The sequence below is a fragment of the Daphnia magna genome, linkage group LG2 (genome assembly GCF_020631705.1).
Source record: "Daphnia magna isolate NIES linkage group LG2, ASM2063170v1.1, whole genome shotgun sequence".
In the NCBI taxonomy this organism is placed as follows: Eukaryota; Metazoa; Arthropoda; class Branchiopoda; order Diplostraca; family Daphniidae; genus Daphnia; species Daphnia magna.
In genome coordinates, this window is record NC_059183.1 from 3,350,309 (window position 1) to 3,366,120 (window position 15,812).

At 37.6% G+C, this 15,812-nt stretch overlaps 1 protein-coding gene across 2 annotated transcripts; it reads left to right on the forward strand.

The window, feature by feature from the left end:
* Positions 1-332: 332 nt before the first annotated feature.
* On the forward strand, positions 333-13,351 carry LOC116917655 (tripartite motif-containing protein 2). 2 transcript variants are annotated; one of them, XM_032923206.2, is made up of 11 exons: positions 333-909; positions 991-1,194; positions 1,825-1,888; positions 10,092-10,376; positions 10,525-10,849; positions 11,498-11,662; positions 11,801-11,966; positions 12,391-12,510; positions 12,633-12,844; positions 12,909-13,049; positions 13,147-13,351. In XM_032923206.2, exons 4-11 carry the CDS (start codon positions 10,180-10,182, stop codon positions 13,321-13,323), a joined length of 1,503 nt encoding a protein of 500 aa, XP_032779097.1. In that variant the 5' UTR covers positions 333-909; positions 991-1,194; positions 1,825-1,888; positions 10,092-10,179; the 3' UTR covers positions 13,324-13,351. The 2 variants fall into 2 exon arrangements, with proteins under 2 accessions (XP_032779097.1, XP_045026248.1); XM_045170313.1 differs by lacking the exon at positions 333-909 and having other exon boundaries at positions 972-1,194.
* The last annotated feature ends 2,461 nt before the right edge of the window (positions 13,352-15,812 follow it).

Genomic DNA, 15,812 nt, shown 5'->3' on the forward strand with positions numbered 1-15,812 from the left:
GGTTGGTATCGTAGGAAAATACGGTACCCGTTATGGTGCGTCTTTGCGTAAAATGGTGAAGAAGATGGAAATCACTCAGCATGCCAAGTATACCTGCAGTTTCTGTGGAAAGGTATGTGTTATTGTTGTAGCTTTGCAGTCATACTCAAATGTAATCAATGACTTTTTTCTTCAGGATGCCATGAAACGGACTTGTGTAGGCATTTGGTCCTGCAAAAGGTGTCGCCGGACAGTTGCCGGTGGTGCATGGGTATACTCGACAACAGCTGCTGCAACAGTCCGTTCAGCAGTCAGACGATTGAGAGAATTGAAAGAACAGTAAATTCTGTATGAAATCATTTGCCCATCTTTCGATTCTTCAATACAAATTTGAGGCCTCATTCAAGTTTTTTGTGATTCGAGTTGGTGTTCTAGCTAATGTCACTTCTATAGTTAAAAATTGTGCTTCCAGGAACTTAATCTTTTGCCAGACACATCGGGGTTCAGTTATTGTGCATTCCTATTTGACTGCAAGGATGGTATATTTCCATTGAGTGCCACAGCTTACACACAATTAGTGTTGTACAACTGGAATTGGTTATTCAGTATGACTATCAACATGTGACTAACAGGAATGATGAGTACAACCATAGGATTGATGTTTCATAGAACAAAGGCAGATTTGTAGTTTTCTGCATTTATCAATTTTTACTATACATTGCGCGGTTTATTTGAATATTCTTCGTACAGAGAAAGTTAGACTGTTATCGTCATCGATCTTAAACGTGTTATTTCACAGCAGCTGTTAATGAAGATCTGGGCGAATTTACAAGAATATATACAACCCAGAAAAGGAAAGTAAGGTATTGCCTCGGCCTACGAACTAGCGACAGCTTTCAGTTGTATCTGTCTGATTTGTGTACCCATGAGGTAAACTTGAATTATCTCTTCATGTTACCAAATCTAAGTATTTTACTTTAATTTTTATCTTCGGAAACGTCTATTGAACAGAATGTTCTAGTGAAGCATCTGCCGTAGCTCTTTAGTCAGCTTTAGCTACCTTGATATTAACAAATTGGACATTCACTGCCCCACATCCGCCAGAGCAGGAGGCGAATACCAAACCAACTACTCTATCATGCGGAACGAGGTTCTCGGCCGTAGCGCGAGCTTCAGTGAAGGAAATCCTCCGGAAATGGCTGCGCAAGTTCAGTGGTATGGAACCCCCCTTTTACCTTGGAAAGTTAATTGTTATGCATGCACTTGTTGCAGGTACTGGCCAGTTAGCCCTGTCAAGAGATATTCTATCATGTAGTTGCGTAAATTGCCATAAAGACAATTGTAATAAGTTGAAAGCAAGTGGCTTTTTCGTTACAACATATTGGCAATAATGAGACATCGCTTGGTCGGCCATTCAAAAATCATAGCACCAAGTACCTTCCACTGTATCCGTTAAAAATTATCTACCAACGCCTAGTTCTCTTACACCAGGGCTTACCAGCTAGAGTAACACCCTTAGGCATGGTTATCGTGCTGCCCAGTAGACCAGGACGGATTGCTTGTTCACACGAAGTATTTGCTATGGCTAACCGGCCAACACTGTACATCATACCTTAGTCTCAGTAAAAGTTTAGTAGAGAAAGATCAGTTTCTTCATCGTTCCTCAAGTTGTAAACTTGCTGTAGCAACCGCGTATAGTTGCGTAACGGAACGCCGAATGCTGCCCAGTTAATGCACAAAAAGTTTTGTCACGCGTGGAATTAATAAACTTTTTTAAGATTTAGCTATCTTATCTCTTGCCGCGTTTTGTTCCAGTTTGTTTGAATTCCTGTTTCATCTTTCCAGTACATCATCCAGTTCTTCTTCTCCAACCGAGGCGCCCACTGCTGAAGTTATTCCGTCTATTCAGGTACGTAAGTTTCATGGTAAAAAAAAAATAATTTTGCATAAGGGGGGAGGGGGGATTTTTTAACCCAAGAACGAGACGAACCACTAATTCAGGTTCAATTGAAATGTGCTGGCTATCATGTCAAAATAAAACTATTTTAATTATTAGATTCTTTCTGGTTTTCGGAGCCACGCCATGCGGAGCACATGAACTTGGGAGTCCATAAATTTTAGTTAGGCTATTATTTTGTCAATATTTCACAGTGTTATTTGTGTTTGGCGGACGGTGGACCCCCCCCTATATTAAATTTTTTTTTTTGTTTGTTCCTTTCTCTTTGATTTAAAAAAATATTGCTGCGTGTCTCTACGAACTAATTTCTTCTTGCTTGGCGCTTTATAATCACCGGATTAGAGCTTGTAAACGTCCAGGGTTGTAAGTTATATTAAAGTAAAAATTTCTCGTTGTATACGTACGATTGGGGCTCGGCCCCGATCACATTCTAATCGGGGACACCGCTAAGCTTCCCCGATTTAAATGAATCGGGGAAGTTCGGTGCGGGGATTTCTTTTTTCGGTGCGGAACGGTGCTGTAATCGGTGCTGCACCGATAGCACCGCTTCAGCCATAGGGGGTTAGTATTACCAGTGACCTTGAGTTCTGATAGACCAACGAGAATCACGTGACTAGGGTCACATTTTGTTCTTGTTCACCGCAGGGCAACTGCCAATTTAGATCACTATTCATTGATAATCGGGGAAGGCACCGATCACCGATATCACCGCACCAAGCACCGAAATCACTTCCCCGGTTAAGATTATCCCCGCACCGGATCAAATAAAAAGCTCCCCGATTGGCGCGGGGCCGAGCGCTATGTACGATCTTGGTAGTGATTTTACGACATTTATTTTAGACTTTCAGAAATTCTTGGACCATTTTTATTTTTTTAAATTATACAAACATTTTTAAATTAAAATCCAAAAAATGAACTTTGCATAAAAATTAATTCTACGCACGATAAAAATTTTTCTAAATGAAAAAAAAATTCAAACACCTTAATGTAACAATTCAAAGGGGGTAGTCCCATAAGAGCCTACGTTAAAGTAGGCCCTCTAGTTACACACCCGGCCAGAGTTGCCGATGTTGACGATTCCAATTTTCGTCCCATTTTCGCAGTCGACGGCTCTGGGAAGTACGCGTACCATATAACTCCTATACCATGACACTGCCCTTGAACGAAATCAAAAGGATTGTTCAAAAAATAATAAAAAACTGCTTTAAAAAAATAGAAAGCTTGCTGTATTACGCCAGTCATAATCATTAGCCAATTGCACCACTGTTTTTGAAAATGTTGAAGTTACTTCCGAGTCATTAAAAGGCTGCATTAAAGGAAATACAATTTCTTAATCATATCCTTATACTGACGAGTTAAGCATTCCGTTTATTAAAGGAAAAACAATCAGAAACGAAAATCGCTATAAAAGTTTTAGCTGTAGGCTAATAGCGCTAGCCCGAAATTGTTTAAGCTGTCTTCATGTAGTCCTTCTCTCGGCCGTCAACAGATTTCGTGTCTTTTCAGCTGAAATCTTCGAATTCAAAGCTCCTATTATGTGTCCTATCCAACAGAATTTAAGCAACAAATATTGAATGCCAATGAATAATCAATGCAATATTATAAGTTTGTTAAACATTTTCTGTGCGTTTGATTAGTTAAACACCATTCACTGATCAAAACAAGACTGACCTGTTTGCTCAAGCCATATTTTGTCTGATTAAGAAAAACTTTACTGAAACGAAAACTTCAAATGCACTTTTTTGAACCGCATTCATGTTCGCTGCTCTCCTAGACGAGTAAAGAAAACTTAGTATACTAATAAACATATCGTCAAGTCACTTTTGATTGTCACATAATTGTCATAAGACCTATCACTATAGTAGGCCTAATAGTAGGTAGGCTTAAGTAAGACGCAAAAGAAAATTATAATTACGAAATGAGATTGGACTCTCGTATTCATTTTCATTAGGAATATCTCAGTAAACTCGCCAAGGTAGAATAAGGTAGCTAATAAACAGTCAATTTCGAAATCCAATCGGCTGCTTTTAATATTATAGCCGGATGAGTACCGTAATTGGAGCCGCCGTACCACTTCATACGCTTACGGTGTTACTTATTAAATGCGCAAAGAACGTTTTCATGATGTAGCCTATCTTCTCCTGCTTTCGCTAACTATTTCTTATGCTGCAGAACCATTGTATAGGACCAGCAACTGGTCTGTGTTGATTATATGTCACTCGTAGGAGAGCGATTGTCACCTTGGCCTGCTTGTAATCCGTGAGGTGAAAATTTAGGCAAAAGCAGTCTTTCTAGTCAATATACCCTGCTCTGATAATTTCTCCAATGTCATCCATTTATGTGCATCTTTTTTTCTGCGATTTTCTTAGTTTTGGTTGGGAAAGCTTGAAATCTCTAGCATGACGTTATTTTTAATTTTGTTAGCATTATGGCCAAGGCTAGGAGACTAACTCACAGTATAAGGAAAAGAGGCTTAAACCTTTGCACAGAGCCATCCATCCTTGATCACGCTAGCATGACATACTACAAGTTCCATGTTGCTGAGTATTTGTGCCTAAGTGCTATTTCGTTAAAAATTTCTTTCACTATACCAGTGGACGTGATCCTCACTCATACCTTGAAATCACTTCAAATATAGACTAGTTTACTAAAAAAATGTACCGTAGTTTTATGAATTTATTAGTAATGTACTTCTTTCTAATTTCCAAGCTGTTGTTGTTTCAAATTGGATATACGGCATATTACCCTAGGCCGATTGCTGACGGCTCATACCAAGTTTTACTCGTGAAGTATTACGTACGTGAGCTCTGATAGAATGGAATTTAGGGTTGACTGGACTATAAGTTCTATTAGCATAACAGAATAAAACAATGACTGCTACGGCCCGATCTTTGGAAGCAAATTCTTACATTGGGAAGGGACGCCGTCAACTTACTCAAAAGTCGTACACCTAGCCAAGAATCAGTTTGCGTCTTAAGAGAAATTGATACATCGAAAGCTGAAGTTCAAGCCAAGATTAAGAAATCGATTTTTTGGAAAAACCGTCATTCAAATCGAATTTTGTATCACACGTTTTTTTTGGGTTAGGGGAGGGTGGGGCTAGTTGGTACAATTTTTTTAATTTCTTCTCTGGTTTCTTTAATTTTTCATATTTTGACACCCAAAAAATTGTAAAAGAAAGCTCAGATAACCAGCTTTTTCGTGCTATTTTTAAATTTGATCTACGTTGAAGAATTCATATCGAAATCAACGTTCAAAAAGCTAAAAAAAATTTGCCTACATGCCCCACTAACGGGGTAAGTTGGCAGTGGTAGTGGGGTAAGTTGGCCACATGTATTTCAAATACGGATTTCAGTGAAATGTTGATGTTGTAAACAAACTAGAATAAAATTACAATAAACAAAAATCCTATAGTTATTTTAGAGTGGGAAACTCAGAAATAAGTTGTGATAACTTACATAAAGATTAATAGCCTTAAATGCAAAAAATAAAAAATAATATACATAATTCAGGTAAACATTTCACAGGTGAACATCGTATAAAGTGAAACACTTAAAATTTGCCAAATTTTGGCCTCTAATGCATACCACTGTTCACCATAAGTCATATCTAGCAAAAATTCGACTTACAATTCCCTGACATTTTTACAGGCCATGTACTATACATATGCATGTATAATGCCTATGCCGACATGCCCCATGTTGCAATGTATCAACTTGCCCCAACCCGGGGTTTATTCAAATAAAAATTTTTATTACTCCTTTGTAATTGATTAAAACAAATCCATTGTTACAGTTCGATAGAGGACACAATTTTCTATAAAACTAATATTTTTTAAAAATTATATGCATACCAAAAAAAGATAAAATTGATGAATACCAAGCACGCAACTATTGTGGATTTGACGCAAAAAATTTCGCTATTTTCTATTTCCTAAACTATTTGGGATAAATTTATAAAACTTTGCAAAAATGTGCGCACGATAAACATCTTTGACTATGAATTATTTCAATAAAACCTCTTTCACACAATTCGTCTAAATTAAGAATTGCAAACTTGCCCTCCTGCCAACTAGCCCCACTCTCCCCTACTTGAGATTAATCCCCTTTAGTTTTTTTTTTCAATATTGGGTTCAATAAAAGATAATTTTACAAAGTTCCCATTTATAGAGGATTCCCACTTCTTAATACCAGGTGGCAAGGGAGTCGAAGATCTCAATAATTATCTTCTTCTCAAAGGAAAAATTTCTATTTCTCAATCTTATTTGAAAAAAAAATCCTTTGTATTGACGGCATTGACATGATGACCCATTCTCAATTAAAGTATTTTTGAACTTGATTTATTAGTAGCGCTATGGTTACAGTACCTGTATCACATCGCTGAAATATATATGGCAGAGTTCGATCACGTAATAGACAAAATTTTTTCCCTGTTTAATAAACACTTATACTTCTACCAAGAGTGAAAAAAAGCTACTCTAAACTAATTTTATGCACCTTTTAAGGATTTACACTTAAGCATAAAGCAGTTTTTTAATTATCCATCCATATTATTAAATCCTGTCATTTTGAACTTTTGGCTAAAACCTTTGGATTTTAAGTCAAAATTTGGGTTTTTATGCCTAAAATAAGCCGGTATATTTTAACAGTGCTCTGTCGAATAAGGAAAGACTTGATTCGTTTTGTAAACGAATACGAATAAGCAGTATAAACGAATACGAATAACGAATAAGGAATAAAAAGGCTGTTTTATTCGCAAATACGAATAATATTCGAATAACGAATAACGAATAAATTTTCAAATAAAAAAGGAATTTAGACCATTAAAAATGGAAAACATTTGTACTAAACGGCAATCAAAATGAGATTTTTTGCCGAACGAAAATAAAATTATACATTCGAAATTGTATCCGAAATGATACAATTTTGAGTTACAACGAATAAGAATAACGGATACGAATAAGGAAAATTTTTATTCGACGACTAACGAAAAAATATTCGAATTTTTGCGTTATTCTATCAGTCCGTTTTTCTTGTTTTTTTCAGTGCTTTCACGCTTTAGCGTTCACGAGGGAGGGGCGCTTGCGTTTAACGTCGGGGGCCCCCTCCGGGGGCGACGTTAACGCAGCCCCTTCCGAGCACGGTCGAAGCGCCACATGGCGCGAGACACCGTTTACCTGTATGTCGTACAACAAGCTACATTGAATTTTATTCGAAAGTTTTATTCGAAAGAACACTGCACTGTCTAGAGCGGCCAACAAATTTGACTAGTTCAGCCATTTCTTGGCTACTATTGTATATGGAATATCTCTGATGCTAACCATCAATCGCTTGAGCTCTATCTTCTTTCGACAATTTCATTCGCAACAAACAAGCAATCAAGGAAGTTTTCAACACCTAGATTAAATCTTATTGCCACTCCTCCCAAGGATTGAGGAGGAGATTCGGAACTACCGACTTTCTTTTACATGCTGCACAAGTGTCGTGTTTTTCTGATGGCAGGATGAAGGTATATTTGTTGCATTTCGCATCAAAATAAAGGCATCAACACGTACGAAAAACTCCTTTAATTGGGGCTAAGATTATGTGCCTAATCTACCGAACAGGGATTGTTTGTTTCTACTTCGTTAGAAAAGGGTCTGTAACTGGACAAAGAGCTATTATGCTAACTCCTAGAAAGCACGGGTTTCCACTGGCGCAAGCTACACTGCGCACCCACAAGGTGAGATATGAAATTGCACCTTCCAAGAACTCAGCTCTTGATTCTATTAGGCTTTAGACTAGTGTTCGTAGAATTGTGCGCCTTACGATGACTGTTAAAGAAAAACGTATACCCTGATATCAACCAGGAAAAAAAAATTCTTGATATGCCGAGTAGGCATAAATCTTTCGTTTGTGAGTTGTTTCTACGTAGTATAACTTGCACGTTGATGTTGAAGAGACACGGAAAAACGCTGGAAAAAGCAACTGTGACCGACACTTTTTACCCATAACTGTAGGCCAATATGCCTCTTGAAAAGAGCTCAACCCCGTTTAACTCAGTTTTACCGTTTGGGTGGGTTTCTGCGAAAACTAAAACCTTCAGAACGAATCCGCCTGAGATCGTTTCTATAACTCCCACTGTTCATTCCATTGGCTATTTCTCCACAATGATTAAAAACAGTCTTAATCTACCTATATATCTAGTTTTAGTTAGATATACTGTAGTTATACTGTTCGTTCTTCGGAAGTAAGTTTTGAATAAATAGAAAAGAGTTTTTACTGGTTTTCACGCCAAACTATTATACGCAATGTTACTTAAGATTAAAACTCAATAAAAAAAATCAACAAAAAAATTAAAAAATTTTTATCCAACATTCAGATCATTTAGGAAAAGCAAAGATAAGAAAATATTTCTTGATTTGTTTTCTTTCGGTTTTTGAATAAGAAAAGCACGAAAAAGAAAAGCACTACAATAACAATAAAGTTTTGTAGTCATCAATTACGCAATTATTACAGTTTCATCCCACTTTTGTGATACAGCTTTCGTATGATGGGGTCTGGTTTTTTAGCTAAGTTAGCTAGTCGACATCTGTTAAAGATGTTTTTGATTAGCTAATCAAGACTATTTAAGGAACTTTTGGATTAGCGAATGCATTCGCTAATCCAGTGTATTTTAGCGAATGCACTCGCTAATCGTCACTTCATTAGCTAAAGCATTCGCTAAACGTATGTGAATTAGCCAATGCACAAGCTAATGTGCACTCCATTAGCGAGATCATTCGCTAATGTGTCGAATTTCGAAGTTTGGTCCTAAACGGTCCCAAAGGACATTAGCGAATGCATTCACTATTGGAATTTCATTAGCGAGAGTATTTGCTAATTCAATATTCCGGACCCTCTTTCAATCCTTGAGAAAAACTTAAATAGTGAATCATCTCGCTACTACATTCCTTCTTTAGCGATAGCATTCGCTAATTCAAAATTCCGGACCCTCTTTCAACCATAGAAAAACTTAGATAGCGAGTCATCTCGCTAATAGATTCCTCTTTTTGCGAGTGCATTCACTTATTATTAATTTCAAACCTTCTTTCAACTCTATAAAAAATTGAAACAGCTAATCAACTCGCTAAAACATTCCCCTTTTAGCTTATGCATTCGCTAACATACTATTTCTGACCTGATCAGTTTTGATTAATTTGGCAACCGTGTCCTCCTCTGAGATTAGTCATAAAGGTTTTAATTCCAGTCTGTTAGTCAAGTGTTAGAGAGACTGTTAGTCGGAGACGGCCATCTTGAATTCCATCTTGAATGCCATCCTCACATTCGTTTTCGTTTAATTTTATGTATCAATTTCCACACTCTGGTATTTTCTTTTTGTTGTGTGTTGGTTCTCTAGCAATTTTTGTATGGTTTTTGTACTGTTGTTGCATCAGTTGTTCGATCGGACAAGACAACAACATTTATTCCTGATATTAATGACGAGAAATTGGTCCGTTTTTATCAAACCGAAGAACTAGAAGCCTGACCTACCATTCTTTAAATTATTACTACATCTTTGCGGTTGTTGTTTTATGGTCAGCGATTGCAAAAATAAAAAGAAATTTGTATCATCAATGTTTGTAGGAATTGTTGAACAATAGTTATTAACGAGCTGATTCGCTATTTGAATTTTGAGTGTGGAAAGAGGCCTCGAAATTGTGATTTAGCGAGTTCATTCGCTAATTGGCAAAGGACTTGTGGGACCGAGTTTTGGTCCTAGGACCAAAAATTATTCAATAACGACTACTTTCGCTATTAAAATTAAATTAGCGAGTGCAATCGTTAATGCTGTTTTTGACAATGTGAGACCAAGCTCCGCAATTATATTACTTAGCGAATGGTCTCGCTAATGAAGTGTACATTAGCTACTTTAGCTAGTGTATTGGCTAATTCACATACGTTTAGCGAATGCTTTAGCAAATGAAGTGGCGATTAGCGAGTGAATTCGCTATAATACACCGGATTAGCGATTGCATTCTCTAATCCAAAAGTTCCTTAAATAGTTTCGATTGGCTAATCAAAAACATCTTTAACAAATGTCGACTAGCTAACTTAGCTAACCACGAAATTCCTTTCGTATGGTATTAAATAACAGAAACTAAAATTATTCGTTCTTTTTTTGTTGTTTTCATTAGGTACGTAGGATATTAATTAAACCTTTCGTGGCTCTGGAAAGTAAGTCAATAGACCAATAACTCCTTGGACAAACGGAAGAGAAAAAGAATGATTCAAGATTCACTTGTCGTGGAATTCTCCGGCAAATTAATCGAAAATGAAAGGTGTGGAACTGTTGGACAAAAGTACCCTGTCTCCATCAAGATATGGAGCTCTCCAGGAGAGCAGTCATCCCCCTACAAATTTGAACCAGGAACATGCTTGCCTTCTGTCACAGTTCGTGGTCCTTTACGTGAAGCTTCTCGGTGAGTTGACCAGTAGACTATTACACCAATAGACCGGGAAGAAATTGTCCCCACTGGGATTCTAGTGCACTTTGTTTTGCGTCTCTTTGTTCCGAATATAAAATCATCGTGATGATCAATGACATTTAAAAAAATTATTCCATTACAGTTCTTTTGAAGACGACACGCATGGCTCTGAAAATTCTTATTGCTCCCACCAGTCCGAGAATACAGGTCGCAAGGCTTCTGAAAGCATGAACTTCATATCCTGTCCTTTGCATCATTTGACGACTAACAACAGCAACGGTGGAAGTATACGCCTGCGTCCCACTGTTACAAAAAAACAGTTGAATAAGCCGATCTTTAAAATAACCTTTACTGTACGACAGCTGGATTGTTATCTCTTGGAAACAATTCTCTCATTTCCTCAAGCCGGCAAGTTTGAAATTGATATCATTTTGCCCAACAGCACCGTCATTGGTAGCCCTTTAAAGGTACGTCTGCTGGTGGTGAAAGATTCGTTTAATAAGTTTAAAGAAAAAAATCTTAGCTTTTGAAATTGATCCCAGCACCCCTGGTGGCGCAAGCACAAATCATAATTTTCTCTGTAAAACATTTCAGTGTAACAACTTTGGGGTATAGTGAAGCATTTTTTAGTTCAAATAATTCAAAAACATGCACTATATTCTAATAGAGTAAAGAAAAACGCGTCGTTTGGCATAAAAAAATTAATTTAAGGATGTTTTGAAGTATTTTATTTATATTTTTGGAAACGCCGGTATTAACATGGCGTTTATGGGGAGAAAAGTGGTGTACCTAATCATGTGAACGATACTTTAGCGCCCTGGGTGTAACTCCTACAATTTTTTCATGTTAAGATAACTTTTAGAATACTTTCTCTTCTGATAGAGGAAAAAAGAAAAAAAATTTAGTCCTTATCAGTAAAAAGATATTCAAGTTTTCCTTAGACCCGTAGCGCCATAAGAATGCACTAAAAAAACGGGGGTGTACCTAATCGTTTGGTGGGTTCTGTATACCAATACACAAACTATTCAAATATTGGTAGACCTTAGTAGGCTAATACACAATTCACGCCGTATTTTTCTTGAATCCAATAAATAATAACTTTCTGCGTGGTAAAGGTTGATATTTTTCCCAGTGGAATTCGAAAAAAGTCTTGTGGAGATCAGTTACGAAGCTCGTCGGCCACAGATACGGTACTTAAAGATGCTGCTGCTGAAGACGACAGCCTCATTAGCCGAATCGGCTGCCGCGGACGAGCCAAAGGACAGTTCATTAACCCCCAAGTAAGTATTATGGTTAAACATCTATCACCCTTTATTTGGTCGTCTATTCAAAACGAACGAGAAACAAAGATGTGTTCTATTGGACAACGTTTAAGTAACACCAAAAGCATTCAAATAAAATTCTTTTGCCCATGACAGGATATCAGCACAGCGGTTTCGGGAAGAATTTTAGCTACAGACTCTAACAACCAATGCGTCCAGATTTTCAAAGCAAAAAGAACTCAAAATGAAATACAATTTTCCAGCTTTGGAAGTTTACCGATCGTACGCGGACGGCTTCTGGGTCAGCTGCAGCGACCAACAGGTAGACCAAATTCTTATGAAATTTTTCTTCCAATTCAAAATAATAGCGGAAGCACAAGTGTAGGCTAGAAAATACATCTACAGTACGTATATAAATGTACAGTATATTTTCAATTTTTTTATTCTATTCGTTTTCAAAACGTATCGTATTCTTCTATCTATTTCACAGTAGCCTATACTGTATAAAATAGGCTGTGTTCAAGGAAATAGATTCAATTGCGAGATTGATTGATGATTGACAGTCCTTGAAAGAAACATTCATAGAAAACAGGGTTTGCATATTGTCATATAGCTGAAGTGTTACTTAAGTTAAAAAAAACAACGTTTTTCTAGAATAAGGTTTTAAGTTGTTTTAACAACGAGGATTGTAAATAGAAAAGCTTCTTATTTTTTTACTTTAAAGTTTTTCATAAATTTGTTAACAGGTATTGCTTTCCTGCCAGAAGGTGACCAGTTTATCGTTGCTGATTACGAAAACCGTTGGGTCTCACTTTTTGAAGCCAGAGGAAAATTTTTATCTCGCTTTGGAATGGGCAAACTACAAGGTACATCTAACATAGACATTATCTATATACGTGTCGTTATAATAGATCAAGTTCCTCGAATCAATCTCGGCCTTGCTAAAATAAGTAGCATTAAAGAAAATTAATCTTCACCATCGATACAGGTCCTAAAGGTTTAGCCATTGACGGAAAAGGCCATATTTATGTGGTCGACAACAAGGCATCATCAATTTGTGTTTTTCTTACCAACGGACGTTTCGTCGGACGGTTTGGGTCACGCGGAGTTGGTGAGGATCATTTAGCTGGTCCTCACTTTATTGGAATCAATAGTTTTGGCCATGCCATCATCTCAGATTTTCATAACCACGCAGTTAAGGTGTTCAATTCGTAAAGATTATTGGCCTTTCCTTAATTTAAACTGAACACAGCTTCCTCGTTAGGTGTTTGATTCTACCGGCCAATTTTTATACAGCTTTGGATGCAATGGCGAAGACGAAGGTCAATTTAATGCTCCGACGGGAATCGCTATAGATCCGTATGACAACATTTTAGTAGCAGACTGGGGAAATTCTCGTGTACAGGTACTTTTAATTTTATTGAAAGTGGTAATTAAAGTGATAATTTTTTTTAATGAATTGAAAATAAAAATTTTAATATATTTTGAAAACATCCGTGTAGGTGTTTGACCGACAAGGAACATTTTTGCAGTTTATCGATAGTTCCTCCGATCCCCTCTATGGCCCTCAGGGACTGAGTCTATGTGATGGAATTTTGTATGTCGCAGATTCAGGAAATCACTGCATTAAAGTTTACAAATATGATAACTTTGTTACAAATGTGACTCAAGTCGAATAAAGGATTCCCTTCTAGAAATAAAAAAAAAACCTAAAGAAATTTATCATAGCAACCAGCCTACTAGGAGCCTAGGACTGTTGAAAGCAAAAAGTGACTTCCGTGGACGTTATACATGGAAAAGTATACGGACGAATGGTGTCCGTGAAGCACAGTAAACAGCAACAGTTCCATAATCCCCACGTGAGGCGCACCAGTCGAACCTCTTTACATTTGGCGTACACCAGCCAACTTTCTATAAAGTCCAATTTTTGCCTTTTTGTGAACCCTTTGAAGAGCTGAATACAGTGGTTCAACACCGTTGAGGTCGAGCGGATGCAACGAATAGAATCGACGTTTATCGGTTGATCGATTCGTGTTTAACTCTATCGACTAGTCAAAAAATGTCGACTTGTTTTAATATGAATTTGTCGACGTGCTACGTGTGTACGCCCTGGTATAGTCCATATTTATGAACTTGTAACTGTAGATAAACAATTTGGCACTAATCGATTAGTTGAGGGTACTAGTCTAGTCGATGTTTAAGAACTAGTCGATGAAAGCATACTAGCTGACTCTTATCGACTAGTCTTGGTTATGTTTACGTACTTGTTAATATATCATATAATCCAATCTAACATTGGGAAACATTTCCCCCTATCTACCAGTAGTGCCACCGCGAAACGGTTGGTGCCTTCATTTGTTTTCTGTGTGATTGCGTGTATCATTATTTACGTGTATTATTTTGTTTTCATTTATTATACTTTATTTCCCTTTACTTGCCCACCTTTTACGAGTTTGGGCAACGCCTTATCGTTTACACTGGGAATTGTAAAATGAAAGGAACCGCTTGAAAAGTACCTACCCGAGGTATAACCGATCTTTCATTTTTCAGGTAGGTAGGTTGGTGCGGTTAAACGTGTCTCGGGTACTCCCCATGTCCGAGTACACGAAATTCAAATAGCTTCTATCGGTAAAAATATTAGTCCAAAATAAACAATTTTTACAGAAATGGATAGTCCTCATCATGGGATATCCATTTCTGTAAAATTTTTGCTTAAAACGTACCTAGGGGAGAGTGGGGCTAGTTTGCAGGAGGGCAAGTAGACAATTCTTAATTTAGAAGAATTGTGTCCAAGAGATTTAATTTAAATAATTTGTGGTAAAAGGTGTTCATCGTGCGCACATTTGTGTAAAATTTTATAGCTTTATTTCAAATTGTTTATTAAAAATAGAAAATAATGAAATATTTTGCATCAAATTCACAAAAGTTGCGTGCTTGGTATTCATCAATTATATCTTTACTTATTATGCATATAATTAAATAGAAAATTTGTTCCTCTATTGAACTGCAACAACAGATTTGTTTTTATCGATTATTAATCAGTAATAAATATTGTTATTTGAATACACCCTGGGTTGGGGCAAGTTGATACATGGCAACATAAGGCATGTCGGCATATGTATAATACATGGTCTTTAAAGTGTGGACGTCCTAATACACTCGTGTTACACATTACCCCCTGTGTAACAAATGGTGGAGATGCAGCATTACTAAGGAGACAAGGCAAGGAAGTTTATATTATAGTATTATTCATTGTCAGAGGCGAAAATCGTTTATGGGCTCTACCACAAGCGGTTTAACCAACGGGCTGTGCCAAATCTTTAATTGTTGGATACGGAGCCACGTTTTTGGCTGACAGTGGGTAGGACTATTAGGTTTCTATTAGCTTTCTCCCAAGGAAATCATTTATTACTGTGACAAGATTTTGAGGTATTGTAATGCAGCAAGACATTAATCATTTTTTTTTTGCCGGAGGTAAATGAGAAAGTTATCGAATCGACGTTTGCCTAGTTGTCCAAGGGATCCGAGCAGACGTTTACACCCTTTGCCTCCATCTACGCGCCCGGTACTGGAACAGCAGCTGGAAGAAACATTTTTTGAGCCGGACAGCACAGAGGACGTAGTGGAAAGTGGGCAGCGGGTAATCCAGGCTGAAAAAAGGTTGGAGAGTACTGCGAAAGATCTTGAAGAATCTTACGTAGACAAGAGTATTGAGGCAGCACAAGAAAGTAGCGACGAAAGCGAAGAAGAGGAAAACGTGGACAGCACTGACGAGGAGCAGTTATTTGCAGATACCGATAGTGATTCAGGTACTGGCATTATGCCTCCTCAGCTAAAGTTTTTGAGTCTCAAGGTCTTTAAGGCAACGCCGGAAGATGACGCCTTCGACTGGCTTGAGCATTACGAGTAAACTGGAGCGTACAATCAATGGGGCGATACGGAGCTCAGGGTGAATTTCAGCATGTATCTGTATGGAGCGGCAAGAAAATTGTACCTGTGCTCCAAACTTCCGACGGAGTTGCGTGATTTACCCATACGACCGGGGGTTGGCCTCAACGCAGTTGATCTTCCGGCAGTAACCGGAGTCAGAACACTGTTTTTGAAATAATTTCAGCAACAAAACTACAAGCTGTTCCAGGAAACACGCTTGCGGAACCGGGTTCAAGGT

Bases quoted from the DNA above. Each gene is read 5' to 3' on its own strand.
- LOC116917655 (XM_032923206.2), top strand. From the start codon at position 10,180: ATGATTCAAGATTCACTTGTCGTGGAATTCTCCGGCAAATTAATCGAA. The intron at 11,967-12,390 runs GTAGACCAAATT...ATTTGTTAACAG, and splicing joins TCAGCTGCAGCGACCAACAG to GTATTGCTTTCCTGCCAGAA. The intron at 12,845-12,908 runs GTGTTCAATTCG...CTTCCTCGTTAG, and splicing joins TTCATAACCACGCAGTTAAG to GTGTTTGATTCTACCGGCCA.